This window comes from Mauremys mutica, chromosome 4 (assembly GCF_020497125.1).
Source record: "Mauremys mutica isolate MM-2020 ecotype Southern chromosome 4, ASM2049712v1, whole genome shotgun sequence".
Lineage (NCBI taxonomy): Eukaryota > Metazoa > Chordata > Testudines > Geoemydidae > Mauremys > Mauremys mutica.
Genome location: NC_059075.1, coordinates 144,900,769 through 144,915,842, shown reverse-complemented (window position 1 = coordinate 144,915,842; position 15,074 = coordinate 144,900,769). Strand labels below are relative to the sequence as shown.

At 50.3% G+C, this 15,074-nt stretch overlaps 1 protein-coding gene across 4 annotated transcripts in view; it reads right to left on the bottom strand.

The window, feature by feature from the left end:
* Window positions 1-10,367, bottom strand: part of HIPK1 (homeodomain interacting protein kinase 1) — a 35,301-nt gene extending 24,934 nt beyond the window's left edge. For 2 of the 4 annotated variants that reach the window (XM_045014293.1, XM_045014296.1), the window contains exons 1-2: window positions 9,555-9,733; window positions 4,966-6,043 (exon numbers count right to left, since the gene is read on the bottom strand). In XM_045014293.1, coding sequence (XP_044870228.1) covers window positions 4,966-6,041 — 1,076 coding nt within the window. In that variant the 5' untranslated portion in view covers window positions 6,042-6,043; window positions 9,555-9,733. Of the gene's footprint in view, window positions 1-4,965; window positions 6,044-9,554; window positions 9,734-9,944; window positions 10,098-10,293 lie in introns of those variants that run through there. The other 2 variants (XM_045014295.1, XM_045014294.1) reach the window with 2 other exon arrangements.
* Between the last annotated feature and the right edge of the window lie 4,707 nt (window positions 10,368-15,074).

The following is a 15,074-nucleotide window of genomic DNA, read 5'->3' as shown; positions in this document are numbered from 1 at the left end:
CTGCATGAACACGTATAGCCTGACTCAAATGAACAGACTGTAAATGGCTATGGATAGTGGAGGTGGGATTATTCCTTTATCCTGTGCGTGCATCCAGGGACAGTCTTGCAGCATCAAAAATGCTCCCTAGCCCTGAGCACTTTACACTCTAAATAGATTAAATTCTCAAGAGGCCTCAGTTTTCATATTGGCTCAAGACACAGCTGGTATGCAACAGCCATCAGCCTCCTTCACATCTGCTTTTAGACTGGGGTTGCTAATGACAGCAGTTAGCAGTACTAAAATTAGTGACCACTGAAAGTGGTGTCAAAACAGAACAGCAGCCAGATGTCACCTTCACAGCTGGACTGTCTAGGATTAAATGTGCAGTGTTGTAGCCACATTGGTTCCAGGATATTAGAGACAAGGTGGGTGAGGTAATATATTTTATTGGACTAACTTCTTCAGATCTGAAGGAGTCCTTGTAGCTCGAAAGCTCGTCTCTTTCACCAACAGAAATTGGTCCAATAAAAGGCACCACCCACCTGATCTTTCTAGGATTAAATTATTAATCTGCACTATCAGAAGCTCTTTGAGGTAGAAAAATGACAACTGATAGAATTCCTCCTCTGAGTATCAGATTGTTACATTCTGATTTCCAGGGCCAGCAAGTACCCCCAGCCAGCCTCAGGGAAGGTTGCCACAAAACTCAGATTCTTCCAGTACCACCCGAATGTTTCAAAAGGAGTGGTGTTTGTGGAGAGGGCACCTCCCCTTGATCGTGTCCGGAGAGCAAGTGTTGATCTCCGGCACATGCCATTGCAATGGCGATGCCTGAGAGTCATGTAGGAGCAAAGCTAGTTTAAGAGGTGGAGAAAGTCAGACTTTTGGTGAAAGCAGCAAAGAATCCTGTGGCACCTTATAGACTAACAGACGTTTTGCAGCATGAGCTTTCGTGGGTGAATACCCACTTCTTCAGATGCAAGTCTGAAGAAGTGGGTATTCACCCACGAAAGCTCATGCTGCAAAACGTCTGTTAGTCTATAAGGTGCCACAGGATTCTTTGCTGCTTTTACAGAACCAGACTAACACGGCTACCCCTCTGATACTAGACTTTTGGTGGTATGCACTACTGCTCCCCAGGCCAGCCAGGGCCAGAGCAGTGCAGGGCACAAGGCCCAGCGCAGAGCTAAGGAACAGACAGTACTGCACAATGGAGGCTCCTCTGATCAACATACAGCACAGTAGTGGTAGGTTACAAGATGGGTCTAAGCACATCTCATCCCACCTGTTCAGCGATGCAGACCCTGAATCTTCCGCACTACTGTGGTTGCCCTGTATTTCCACCAAAAGACTGCCTCAGTAAGGAGAGTCTTCTCTTGCAATGAGGATAGTAGTATAAATACCCTCCCCCATTCTCTCAAGGTAGCAATGGCCCATACTCAGCACGCTAGCTGTTATAGGCAATAGGATGCAATAGAACTGGAAAGAGCTGTCCCCTCTCCTGGAGCTGGTCACTGTGAAAGTGTCTTATCAGAGCAGCTTAAACTGTCTATGGATCTGCTGTTAACGTGTCTCCCCTACTAGGCATTAATGACCTCTGAAAATATCCTGCATGGCCCGACATTCATATGCCCCCTTCCGTCAGGATTTACCTCAGTCTGATCAGCACTGCAGAGCTAACAGTAACACCAAAGCAGAGAGTGAGCCAGCCCAAGCACACCTCTCCCTAGGAGCAGGTACCTCACAACCAGTGTAGGGAAAGCAATTGCACATTCTGTGCATTTTAAATCCTGGCCTGACAAAGTCAACGTCAAATCTCTGCTGGAAATATGGCTCCAGCAGCAGCATCCAACTAGGTAAGCCAGGAATGCAATGAGGCAGAAGAGAATCCAGAAGTTGTTTCCTTTGCTCACACTTCACCTCCCATGGCTGTAGCCTGTTCTGAAACAGCAACCCAAGGGTGCCAGCCTCTCTCCAACTGCTGCCAGTGCTTGATACCACAGTGGATGGAGCAAAAATCACCACAGTGCACCTATTGTGGACTCCTTCTCCCCCAGCCCATAAAACCCTACCGGGTGGATTTAAATAGTCCAGACTCAATGACAAGAGGCACAATATTATGAAACTAGGCTTCTCCTGTTGTGAAAAATTTGTGCAGTTCAGAGCCACGAGTACTGGAGGGACAGTTCACCCCACCTTTCTCACCACAGTTTAGATCCAAGTCGGTGACAGAATTAGACAAAACAGTAGAGCGTCTTCCATTCTGTTACTGTACAATTAGAGCCCACGCTACACTCATTACAGCAGCTGGATGTTGGCTCCTAAATTCAGACACACAGACTTTCAAAACTGCTTTTTTCCCCCCGAAGAGCCAAGCCCCCATGTAGCCCATTAAAGTTAGGGGATGTCTGAGTGCTCAGCACTTCTGGAAAAAGCCACTGCTTTAAGTCCCTGTAGCAGCCTCACTTCAAGTATCCAGATTTGAAAGTTTTAGCTCAAAAAACCATTCCTGGGTGAGTGGCCAAGACACTGACATAGGACCAATACGAAGTGAAGACAGGACAGGAAGCAATTAGTTTGTTTTAAAACAGCCGCTGAAGTAAAATACGAATTAGTCTGTCTTATCACAACCACAATGCTGGAGCCTCAAGCCTCATCTTCAAAACTCTCTTCAGCATGAAATTAAGCCAGAAGCAACACAACTCTTCCCCAAGAGAAACTAGTTTCTACACCTAGAAAGCAGATTTTAGTTAGCCTCAACATTGATGTAAATTTCACACCACGGTAAATAGATTTCCACGTTGCCTGATTCTTCCCAACTCCAGTGAAGCAGGCCTAGTCTTAGACAGCATTTGAATACTCCTCTCTCCAGCAGGGTCAGTCACCCCACCTTCGGGGAGATGGAAGTGGCTTTTAGTTTAGTATGATATGCAGAGCAGAGCAAGCAGTTTCCTTTCCAGGGGCCCCTTGAGACACTTCTCTCCCCATGCTCCCTCCACGCCAGGGGATGAGGTCTTGATATTTATTTGGTAGTTCTCTCAGGCTGGAAGGATCACAGAGTAGTTACACTGTTTTGTTTCAAGCCACTGAATGGGTAGCTGTATGACCATGAGAAAAAAATAGTGCTCCATTGAGCATAACTCTAGACATGTAGGAACAGAAGGACCTTTGTGAAAGTTACTTTAATAAATGGGCAAATAAAAGGTTCCTGGCATAAGAGATCACTTTAAAATGTACTGTAACTGACACTGAAAAGTCACCATGAACTGGGAAGGAAGACAGAGCTGAGCACGAGGCCTGCCTTCAGGAAGAACTGGAAAGGACAGGCAAAGCCTGCTCTATCTATACAGGCAAAGATGCCTACTGGGGTTTAATGAGTAATGGTAATTCTGGACTGGTGAGTAGGGACCCGGGGTGTGGGGTGGAGCTGCTTCTATCTTTCCCATGGGGGAATAAAGCTGGGGAGCAGAGAGCTGGCTCGCTGAAATCCTTTGTAAAGGGCGCTATTAGATCTCCTTATCTGCAAACCCACTTTCCTTCCCAGGGTGGGTAAGCATGGCAGGGCTTATTTCAGTGCAATGGAGTTCACTTACAATGCTAGATACAGGGAGTGACTGGGTAAAAGGATAACAGGTAACTGACAAGCCTTGGACAAGTAGTGAACCTCTGACATATTTAAATTGTTATGGCTAATTAAAGTTGATACATTCATTTTTAAATTGGTCAAGAGACATTTTACAGAAAGGGGAGACAATTCAAGTCTTTTGCTGCATCTACCAGTAGGGTACTGCAGCAGCTAATTTTCTATTGAACATGCACAGAATATGCTAGTTGCAATTTACTGCAGGCATTTGGGGTGAGGGGGAAAGAAGAGGACTACACATTTAGGGAGGTCACATTGCCAAAGTAGCAGCTCTGTTCACCTGTATACGAATTTCCTCTCATAACTACTCTCTTCATGAAACGCGTGGCTTGGCAGGTGGGAAAGGCATTTTCATTATGACTAGCAGACTTAGCCCTCAAGCTAGCAGAGGTGCCAGGTATATTTTTCAAACCCTGGGGTCCATACAGCCTTCGATTAAACATCCACCTCACAGGTCAAGTCAGCATCTCTGGTATTAATAATGAAAGAGGCATGCAGCCTCCTGCACTAGCCTCTTGTGGTCATTTTATTAAAGGAGTAGCTCTCCAAAATGGCAGTTCCAAAATAATTGTTTAGTCAAACTCTGAACATTCTGCTGCAGAGGTTCCTAACCTGAGCTGATCAGAGAACCCTTCGCTTTCAGTTCAAAAGTTTCTAGACTTCATAGTTGCAAAGAAAAGCTTAGTTCCCTTTTGGGAGGTTAACTGATGCAAATACAGTCTTCCTGGGTCTGCAGACACCCTGAAACAACAGCTGAGCTTCATTTATCTCTGTGTTAGCACTAAACCTGACCACACTACAGGTCAGCATTACCATTAATCATTTTAGCGGATGAGTCAGGAAAGAGGTGGGAGCAAAGCATACAGGGTGGGCAGGGGGAACTGCTGCCAGGAAGGAGTTTCGGAGGGTGACAGAGGGTAAAGGTAGAGAAATGAGGAAGACAGGGGAGGAAAAGAAATAAAGGGCAGATGTACAAACACGTATAAAATGGAGCTTGTTTTCCTACTGAGTGACTGTGACAGAGGTACTGGCCATAAATGGTAATGGCTACAAGTTTATGTACTGCACGAAGGTCGTTCTGACCCTTATCTTTGTGTAAGTTTCCCACTGCTATCAGCAGATGTACTGCTCTGGCCTGAGTGGACTCCTAAGTTTACACCTTGCCCTGTGCACAATAATTCAGTCTTTCCAAGAGATGAGGTTTGTCCTCCCTGATCTGGTTCTTGCATATTGATTGAGGATGTGGGGCTCATCTGCTCCCAGTAAGTGACACCCCTCCAGTGCCAGGTCTACTTTACAGATGCCAGTGTACAGAGATAGCCTCGGGTATAAATCCTTACCTGTAATAGCGCGACTGCAAGTAAGTGGAGCACACAGCTTTAGATACATGGCTGGCTGAGCCAAAGTCTATGACCTTCACTCTGTAGGGCTGGCGGATGGGATCCACCAGCATGATGTTTTCTGGTTTCAAATCAGCATGTATCAGACCCAGGCTCTTTAGCTTCATCAAGGCAGTGGCCACCTGCTGCAGAATTGGCCGGATGTATTTTAGGGGCAGTGGGCTGAACTTGTTTTGTTTTAAGAAGTCGTACAAGTTCTGTTCTAGCATCTCAAACACAAGGCATGTGTGGTTCTTGTGCTGAAAGCACTCATAAGAGCGAACGAAGTTATACTCGTCAGCATTCTCGCTGCTCAAGCGAGAGAGGATGCTCACTTCTATCTGGCCTTGTCTAGCATAGGAGGGATGGTTCTTCAGGATTTTGATAGCTACAATCTCCTTTGTGCTGCGTTTCCAGCACTTTGCCACCTGCCCAAACGTTCCTCGGCCCAGAAACTCCAAGACCTCGTAGCTGTTTGTCATGGAGCATAGGATCTCATGCTGGACCAGCTGGTAATCCCCTTCACCACTGGAGCTGCTACTTTTAGTGGTTACAGTGGTGGTAGTGGCCGCAGCACCCACCGCAGGTCTGTTTTGCAGCATGAGAGGTGGATGTTCCTCAATTATCTGCACGCTACCGTTGCTGTCGACCTCCTCACTTTTCCTTTTCAATCCACATTTCTGGTATGGTTCCAGTAAAGAAACGTTGCTCCTGTGTGTGAAGGTCTGGCTGTTCTGGAAGGACGTTGTTGCACCGCTGCCTGTACTGTCTGCAGCGGTAACCACAATATGCTCAACTGAAGGAGCTGGGAGAAGGAGGTTCTGATCGTAAGCAGGGATGCTGAAATTCGCTACCTGGCGAGAGGAGCTTGCTTGCCCTTGAGCAGCTGGGAGGGTTTTGCTGCGGGTATAATACTTGTCACTACTGCTCTGTCCTGAAACATCCCAGCCAGAGGGCTCCACTTTCAGTTTCTTGGCACTGCAGAAGGCACTCGACGATACTGACGGAGGGGAGAACACCTGCAGCTGTGAGGCCATACCTGAAATGAGAAGAGAAAGATCTGATTAGTAATAGCCCCATAACAGCAGGTCAAGAATCAAGGAAATCCTGTTTGCACAGCAAACCAAGATCATATTAGTCTTTCTACACACCCTATTGAGCTAGAGACCCTTCACCACATGACCCATGTCAGCATGGAAGGCAACAAGGTTTCTTTTCTAATAGCTGCTCCCACAGCTGCCACCCAGGCCTTCCTGGGGGCTGGAGTGAACATTTACCAGCCTCACCTGCTAAGCACTAACACGGACCTTGCTGTGGGTAATGCAGAAAAGCCCCAGCTCCTCACGTGCCTTGCCCAACGTTAAGGGGATCCTATTGAAAGAGAGGACTAAGGGCTGGGAGGAGGGGCAACTGCAGAGCTAGTTCAGCTTACTCCTGTGTATTTAACCACACTTTTCCCACAGGTTTCAGAATAGCATTAAGAAACAGTGCGGGGTGGTGGGGGGGGGAGAATCTAAAACAAACAAGGAAAGAAGATTGCAAATGAGAGCACTCTTGCAGGTCTGGTGTATGACGCTGGCCAGGAACTTGGCATGTCTGTAATACAGACTTATCTGTATCTCCACACCCTGAGGTGCCACAACATAACCAAATACCGGCAGAAATGAAGGCCTTCAAACTATCAGTTTGGTTTATTTGCCTCAGAAGGTTTAAAGAGCATTTAATTAAACATACATAAGAGCCCTAGAGCTAGTCAAAGGATCCCATCCTTCAAGAGCACCATCAATCCCCACTAACTTCAGTTGGAAATGGGGACTCGGCACCCACCAGGGTCAGCTCCAAAGAGAATCACAGCACACGATGACTGGGAAAATAAGGAAGGGCGACAATACAGCAGCTGCTTACCGATTCCCGAGAAGAGGGCATCCACTCACCCGTAAACCAGGAATGGAATTTAGATGGGGAGACTATCCAGTTTACAAACTGAAAAGTCAGTGCTTAGCAAATCGGGAACCCTGTATGTCACATTACACCCAAAATACAGATTCCTTCTGTTCTACATTATGGGAGGGTTGACAACTGAAAAAAACTAAGACGCTCCTTTCTCAAATCCTCAGTTAGGCTTTTTGCAGAGACACAAGCCAAATCTCCTTTCTTTGGGTTCCAAGGAAAATACTAAGTTTGGGTCTTCAGAGCTGCCTAATAAGCCACTCATTTTATCGCCTGACAAGTCAGAACATCATCCAACTTGTCTCTCTACTGTCAGAACCTAACCACAAATTCTCAGTGTTAATACACATTAGAGTGGGGGGAATAGATACAAAGTCTGCAATTCAGAACTGAATCTGAGTCGCTTGGGGATGACACAATACAATATTCTATAGAAGATTCCCCAGAAATCTGAAAGGTAATACTGTCAGTATAATAACCTAGACAGACAATAATGTAACCATTCTGGGGAAGGTATTTTGTCTATACTTGCATTTCAGGTGCTGGTGCAATCTATTTAAAAAAAAATCAAAAAAACAAGTAGGCATGCAAACTATTAGCTAGGTTTGTCTGCTCCAATGGAACAATCACCCGTAGCAAGAGATGAGTAAATCCACCTTACTACTTAAAGAAAATAAAATCCTACTTACATTAAGGTGAATGACATATCTATGAGAAGTGTCTTATGACCAGTCCCTGTCTTCTAGGATCAGGACCACCAACTCATTCCAGATGGTAATGCCTTCAATTATTAGTGACGCAGACCAGACTAGTGACTCTAAGTTGTAGCTGGAAGATGTATTCTAAACTGTCATTTTCTTTGAGTGATGGGCACAGTCTTTTTTTTTTTTTAAAGTCTCATTTCCTAAATTTCATGTAGGTGCTAGTCTAGAACTCTGTTCCATTTTCATTAAATATTAATTTGGCAAAAACCAGACACCCTCTCTAGCCTAGTGGTTTGGATGCCCGCCTAGCATCTAGGGACTTCTGGTTCAATTCCCCTCCTAGGAAGGGATCTGAACAGTAATCTGCCTCTCCAAGTGAATTACCTAAATGCTGGGCTATGAGATAGTCTGCTATGGGGCATTTGAAGTTATTCCACTTTAATCAAATACTAATTGGGCCAATGCAAGAATCAAGCATAAGAACTCCTCTCTGGTGCAGTGGTCAGGGTACTCACCTAGAAAGTGGGAGATGCTGGTTCAAGTCCTGTGCCTGCCTCCCTAAGAAAGAGTTTGAACAGGGATGGCCCCCCTGGCCCATAGAAATATCTTATTGAAGTGAAACAGCTTCAACAGCCTTCCCTCCACCCCCATCAGTATAGCCCCAGTACAGACTAGGCAAAGTGGGGAACCAAACCAGAATCTCCCACATCAAAGAAACTGCACTATGCATACAGATTACTGTGTGAGGGGCCACTTGGCAGAGAACAGTTGTTTACATATTCAGAGTGTACACCTGAAATGGAGTGGGGCTTTCACAATCTGAAATCATGGCCACAGCCTCACTGGGAGTGCTTTACCCCCGCCTACTATACCAGCAAAGTGCTCTGAGCATGGACAAAGCTATATCAGCAAAGCTCTGTACCAACAGAATAAGACCACTCTCCATGAGCAAAATAAAACCAGACCTGTAAAAAGTAGTAAAACTGCATCTACTCTAGGGGCTTCTGCTGGCACCGCTATGCCAGTCAGGGTCACTCCTTCGCCAGCCTGAACACCACAGCTGTGCCAGCAGACATTTATAGTGGTCTATTTCTAGGGAGCACTGAGAGTTTCAGTGCTAGATTATATTTTAAGAAAAGTGGGTTTACATAACAATACTATCATAGCTTCCTTATTTGCATGTTTTGAAGCATTTCTAATCCCAGCAAATTCTAAATTAGGAACTCCCCAACCCCATTTTAAAAAGTCAAATGTAGCCTACAAAACAGCTTCTTTGATTTAGAGTTACAGAAACTTCTCTCTTATTAACTTTAAAATAGAATGAGCCAAAACCAGTTCTCCCCAATCAGAGGCAGCTTTTAAAGGCAAAATTACAGGCTTTGAGATATTTATAAAGGGGATTGTTGTTGTTGTTTTTTTAAAAGATTCAGTGGAATATGTGAATGGGGCCTCTTGAATAATTGTCAGAGTTTCGTTGCTCCAAATGAGCGATTATTTTTGGCTGTCTCGGGTTTTGGTTCGTACGGCAAACTCATATGAACCGAAAGCGAACACGGCTCAGGAACTGTGCCGTGGTACGTAGACAAAGAAAACAGGGGACAATCCTGCCGACTGGTAGCTGCGGGCTCTGCTCAATAACCAGCCGTCACCAGGCTCTCGGAGCGCTCGCTGTTGTGTTTCACAAGGCCGCCCTCACCCCGCGCCGGGGACAACACGTACTTCCCCCCGCCCGGGCAGTTACACAAGGCGGATCCCGGAGCGGCCCGGCCCGGCGCACAAGCGGGGCAGGGCCGCGCGGGGAGCCGCTCCCGCGGGAGCTCCGGGCCGCCCCCCCCCGGCCTGGCCCGGCCCGGCCCGAGCAGGCCGCAGAGGCCGGGCGCGCCGCCCCGCACTCACCGCTGGTGGGGGGTCTCAGCCGCGGGCTGGAGCTGCCGGGGGGACACGAGGGGATGCGGGGCCCCGGAGCGGGCGCATCATAGCCCCGGAGCGGCCGCCGGTCCAGGCCCGCCCCGCCCGGGGGGAGCCTCCAGGCCGCTCCGCCGCCGCCAGGCCCCGCCTCGCCCCACGGCCCGGCCTGGCCCGGCTCCCCCCGCTCCGCGCCCCCGCCGCTCGCCGGACCCCGGTTCCCTTCGGCCCGCTCCGGCTCCCGCTGCGCTCCGGGCCCTCGGCTGCCTACGCCAGACTGAGCCAGCCGAGCCCCGAACGCGGCCCAGCCCCGGAACAGCCGAGCGCCGAGGCATTGAACCAGGGTCACGTGACGGCCCGGCCCATCGCCATCAAGGTTACCGAGGCGGAAGCGAGGCGCCTCTGTGGTGCTAGTGAGGCGGAAGCATCCCCGAGACGCAAGCGGCTTTGGCCGAGGGCGCTAGGACGGACCCTTGCGGGATTCCGTCCCTTCCTCCAGCCGCGCTGTGCCTGACACAGAAGTGAGTGCGCCCCTAGTGGCCAGAGCCCTGAGCCCCCACCCCCGGGGGAAGGACCCGGGCCGGCGCGCTGGGCCTGGCCGTGTTGCCATGGGAACGAGGCCCCTGCGCGGCTCTCCAGCTCCAGCAGGCCCCGGAGCAAGGCCGGGTAACCGCGGCGCTGGGCCGCGCTGCTCCCTGAGCCCAGCGGGCGGCTGTTGGTGTTTCCTCACCTCAGACTCTGCCCCAGCCCCAGGTCAGCCCGTCTCCAGGGGCCTCCCCGGCTCCTTCCACAGCCCTGATCTTCGCCAGGCCCGGCCTGCCCTGATCGTGCGATCAGCCCCCTGCCCGCCCCCCTGGGCAGTACAACCCCCCCCGGGCCCCCTGCCCCACCCCCGGGCAGTACAAACCCCCCCGGGCCCCCTGCCCCACCCCCGGGCAGTACAGACCCCCCCGGGCCCCCTGCCCCACCCCCGGGCAGTACAGACCCCCCCGGGCCCCCTGCCCCACCCCCGGGCAGTACAACCCCCCCGCCGGGCCCCCTGCCCCACCCCCGGGCAGTACAGACCCCCCCGGGCCCCCTGCCCCACCACCGGGCAGTACAAGCCCCCCCGGCCCCCTGCCCCACCCCCGGGCAGTACAAACCGCCCCGGGCAGTACAGACCGCCCCGGATCCCCTGCCCCCCCGGGCAGTACATCCCCCCCCCGGGCCCCCTGCCCCACCCCCGGGCAGTACAACCCCCCCCGGGCCCCCTGCCCCACCCCCGGGCAGTACAACCCCCCCGGGCCCCCTGCCCCACCTCCGGGCAGTACAAACCCCCCCCGGGCCCCCTGCCCCACCCCCGGGCAGTACAACCCCCCCGGGCCCCCTGCCCCACCCCCGGGCAGTACAACCCCCCCGGGCCCCCTGCCCCACCCCCAGCCAGACTGAACGTTCATACTGATATCGCCGCAGCCACGCTGGGCTTGGGGGAAGAGCTTATGGAGCCGAGTGTTGCTTCCTTAACTGCACTGGACTAGTTGAAGTGGCCCCACTTTTGAGTGTAGACAAGCCCTTAACAGCTGGTTTTCACCATGGTGCCCATCACATTAGGAAGCAGAAGTCTTGTGATTTGTTTTCTGCGGTGATGGTTTGCACCTCATTACAGTGGAGCAATAACCCAAACAGTTCACCCACGAAAGCTCATGCTCCAAAACGTCTGTTAGTCTATAAAGTGCCACAGGACTCTTTGCTGCTTTTACAGATCCAGACTAACACGGTGACCCCTCTGATACTTAACCCAAACAGTGGAATTTTGTACAGCCCTTCCCCTCCCCCCCCCCCGTGAAGGAGGAAAGCTTGGTGCAGTCGTATCTGTGGTGCCACACTGGGGCTGGGGGATGAGCTAGCAGTGTATGTTGTGGTCAAGGGTTCCTCACCCACGGGCCGCCACTAAGGAGTAGACGTTAATAAGCAAAGTCCACTAAAATCCAGCCATCTAGGGAGTGTGGCTTGAAACCTGCACTAGCATAACAAGGAACTGAGTAGAGTGTAGAGGCCCCAGAGCTGTGTTGGGGTTGCCACCTAGTCCTGGCTGGGCTGGTTTTTCTACTGCCTTGCTGGTTGCAATATATCCCTCGTTAAACACTGGCACATTGCAACTGTAAGCATGGCTGCACTGGGGAGTCATATAGCAATCTCCCTACTCTGGCACATAGGCCACCTGGCCAGGAGCATGGGCAGCATGGCATCCGGGGCCCACTTTAAGTGCTGGGCCCTCAAGGTGCCAAAACTGCAGCAGCTGAGGTTCCTGCTCCTCTTGGCACCGGGATCTTGGCAGCAGGCTGGCCGGGCCCAAGGCTCAGCCGCAGGGGGGTAAGGAGCGGGATGGGGGTGGGAGGCAGGGGCAGTGGGGGGCTGAGGCTCCTGGGAGTACATGGGTCACGGGGGGAAGGCAGGGGCTCCTGTTTCTAGGGGACCGCAGGGAGCTTCTCCTCTCTCAAGTGCTGAGGGAGGCTCCTGGGAGAGGGTGGGAGTAGGGGCTCATGGGAAGGCAAAGAGCCTTGAACCCAGCTCCCCGCCTGCAATGCGCCTGAGAGAGAGGGGGGGGTCAGGCTGCTAAGAAGGGAAGAGGTGGGTCTTAAATAGCATCTTTAGCCAATCCATTGTGAAGCAGACAGTGCGTGTAGTCTATGGAGCAGAGCCATGCCCTCCCCAAACCCGGTCCCCCACCATTTACATTGCATGTTGCAGCCCTTGCCCCTTGTGGTGCAAATTCCAAGACATTTGGTTCCAGGGCTCCAGGAATTCAGCCTGCTCCAAAATCAGCTCCTTACCCTTGTCCAAGTGCACTAAAATCCACGGGTCTGCAAACGGCTTGAAAACCTGGTATGCTGGCATGGTTTAGCGCGTAGAGCTTGTGGTGCAAAGCTGTCACTTGGGCAAGGGGCTCCTCAGGCCTAACTATTATGTCCCCCCGCTTGAACGATTCCCAGTGGTTCTGGCCAGAGCCAGGGGTTAAGGTTGCTTTGCATGTCTCTTGACTCTCTAATGCCTAGTTTACAGAGTTTTAAGTCTAGCAACTCTCCACATTCTGGAAGGGCACAAAGCAGCACTGGGCAACCTTAACTCTGCCTTAATGAAGGCTGGGGCAGAGCCCGGGCAGTGCCCGAGCCTGTAGCACAGCAGGGCGGAGGTGCTAGTCTTTTGATTAAGGGGGTTTGAGATTCAGGAAATACCAATTGGTATCTTGATTCTTTGTCACTAACAAAACCACACTGCGACGTACTGCCGCAGGCTGTCTTTGTGGCAGAACTGTGTCCCGCGGGGCAGAATGTGGGGGGCTGTTTCTGTGGTCCACGTTTCTTCACTTGTACAGCCAGTACCAGAGTAAGATTTTATGGTCATGCTATATCTAGGATCCCAGCCAACTCCTACTGAAGTCCACAGGAGTCTCGCCATTGATTTCAATGGGGTCTGGCTTGGTCCCTTAACAAGGTGAGTTCAGTGTTCCTTGGAAGATGGACCCATGGAAACCCACCTTTCTGCTGCTTCCTGCTCTGCTCCCATGCAATTCTGAACCTCCTCCGTGTCTACAGTGAAAGACACAATGCCCCAGCCTCACATGAGCAGCCTGGAGGCTATGTGAAAAGGAAGCGACTCCACTTATCTCCTGCAGAGTGTTTTGTGCCTCCATTCACTGGCAATAATTTCTGGAAACCACAGACTGGGTCACAAATGGCACCTTGTGCACTGTGACTGTCACCAGCGGAGGCTGTATGCGACATGAAAATATTCTCATCGGCTTGTCAGCTGTCTGCAGAGGCCTGGACTTTCTAGTTAGGGACCAGTGGGTTCACTGTGCAGCAAGATTTGTCCTGAACTAGTCACTTGTCACTGCAGGACTGTACGTGCTGTGGCTGGCACCTGGTCTATTGTAAAGTGAAACTAGGTAAGACTCAGGTTTTGAAGACCGCGGTGACTTCCTCAGAGAAATCCCCAGGCCTGACTGAGCCAGCCATAGATGCACCCAACATTTTATCAAACAGAGAACCTTAGACAGCCCGTGTTTTATGGGAGGTTCTAAATGCTCCTCTTTAGTGATAACTATGAAGGTGACTAAGAAATGCCTTTAATGGCGTGTAGCATCATTTGCTCAGTGCAGATTTGAAAGTGGAGGCTCAGATTCAAGAAATGACATAAAAGGGAGAATTTCTGCTTTAAGTTAGTTCAACTTGATCGTGAACCTATGACAAGTTGTACAGGAAATTATGTAAAGTCCCTGAATCAGTATTATCTGCTAAGGTGGGGAGTGGGATTCTTCCGGTTACACGAGCTTTGTATCCAGAATAGAAAAAAAAGAATCTGTGTTACAGCAACATTCAGCAATGATACACCCATGAGAGCCAAGTGGGTTGTGTAGCTGGAGCTGAAGTGTTTCTAGCCCTATACTGTGAAAAGTGGTGGTAAAAATACTCTGTCTACACCAGTGTCTCTGTTGTATCACCAGCAGAACTGTGTCCTATGTGTTCTCCTTCACTGACTCAGCTCCAGTGTATTGTGGCAGAGTGCAGGCATTTTTAACACCACTGTGACATACCCAGAGTACAATCCAGACTAAGTAGCTGCGTCACACCTGCCCTCAAACCCGGGGTGCCCTTTACACTGCCTTGCTGCTGTAGCCTCCAGTCTGGAGTGCTCACAAAGAGCCTGCAAGTCACTCCCAGCCATGTCTGTGTGCTGTAGCCAGCCAGCCCTTGGCTCTCACCAGCCTGGGTTGTACTGCACGGTGACCCCAACTCACTCCCAGGCTTAGCTTTTCCCCCAGAAGTGTTCGTCCTGTACTGCCCAGCCCTATCCCAGACAATGCAAGTTTATATAAAGTCGATCATTTCATCCATAGAAATACGCACACATCTTGTTACCCCCAACAGCATTTCCCAGACACTTTGATTTAAACCCACTGGTTCACATCAAACAATAAAACAAGTTTATTAACTACAAACAGACAGATTTTAAGTGCATACAATTAACGAGGAATTAAATGTCAGAAATGGTTACAAGAAAAACAAGCTAAAACACAACTGGTGCCTAACTTAAACTGTGTTAAATTCAAAGCAAAGCTTTCTCATTGCATGCTCTCAGCAGTTCTTACTGACCAAACCTCTTGGGTCAGTGGCTATTTCCTTTGTCCCTTTTGGTGCAGTGAACTGATGGATGGATGGATTTGGGGGGGGGGGGGAAGAGAGGAGGGGTGTGTGAGAGAGAGAGAGGAGACAAGGAGTCTCATTCAGGGAAGGATGTTGGCTGCCGTGTTTTAAGCAGAGCACATTCCTTTATTTGAGACAGACCTGTTTGCCAACCACTGTTTGGAACATGTGTTAACGACATACAGTGGAATCTTATAACTTCACAAACAGTGTTGCCACACACAATTTATCAGGTCAGTAATGACCAGCAAATTGTAAATTTTCAAATGATAGAAATCGTCATATAAAGATTATGACAACAGAATGTAGGGTGTGGACAGGGGTT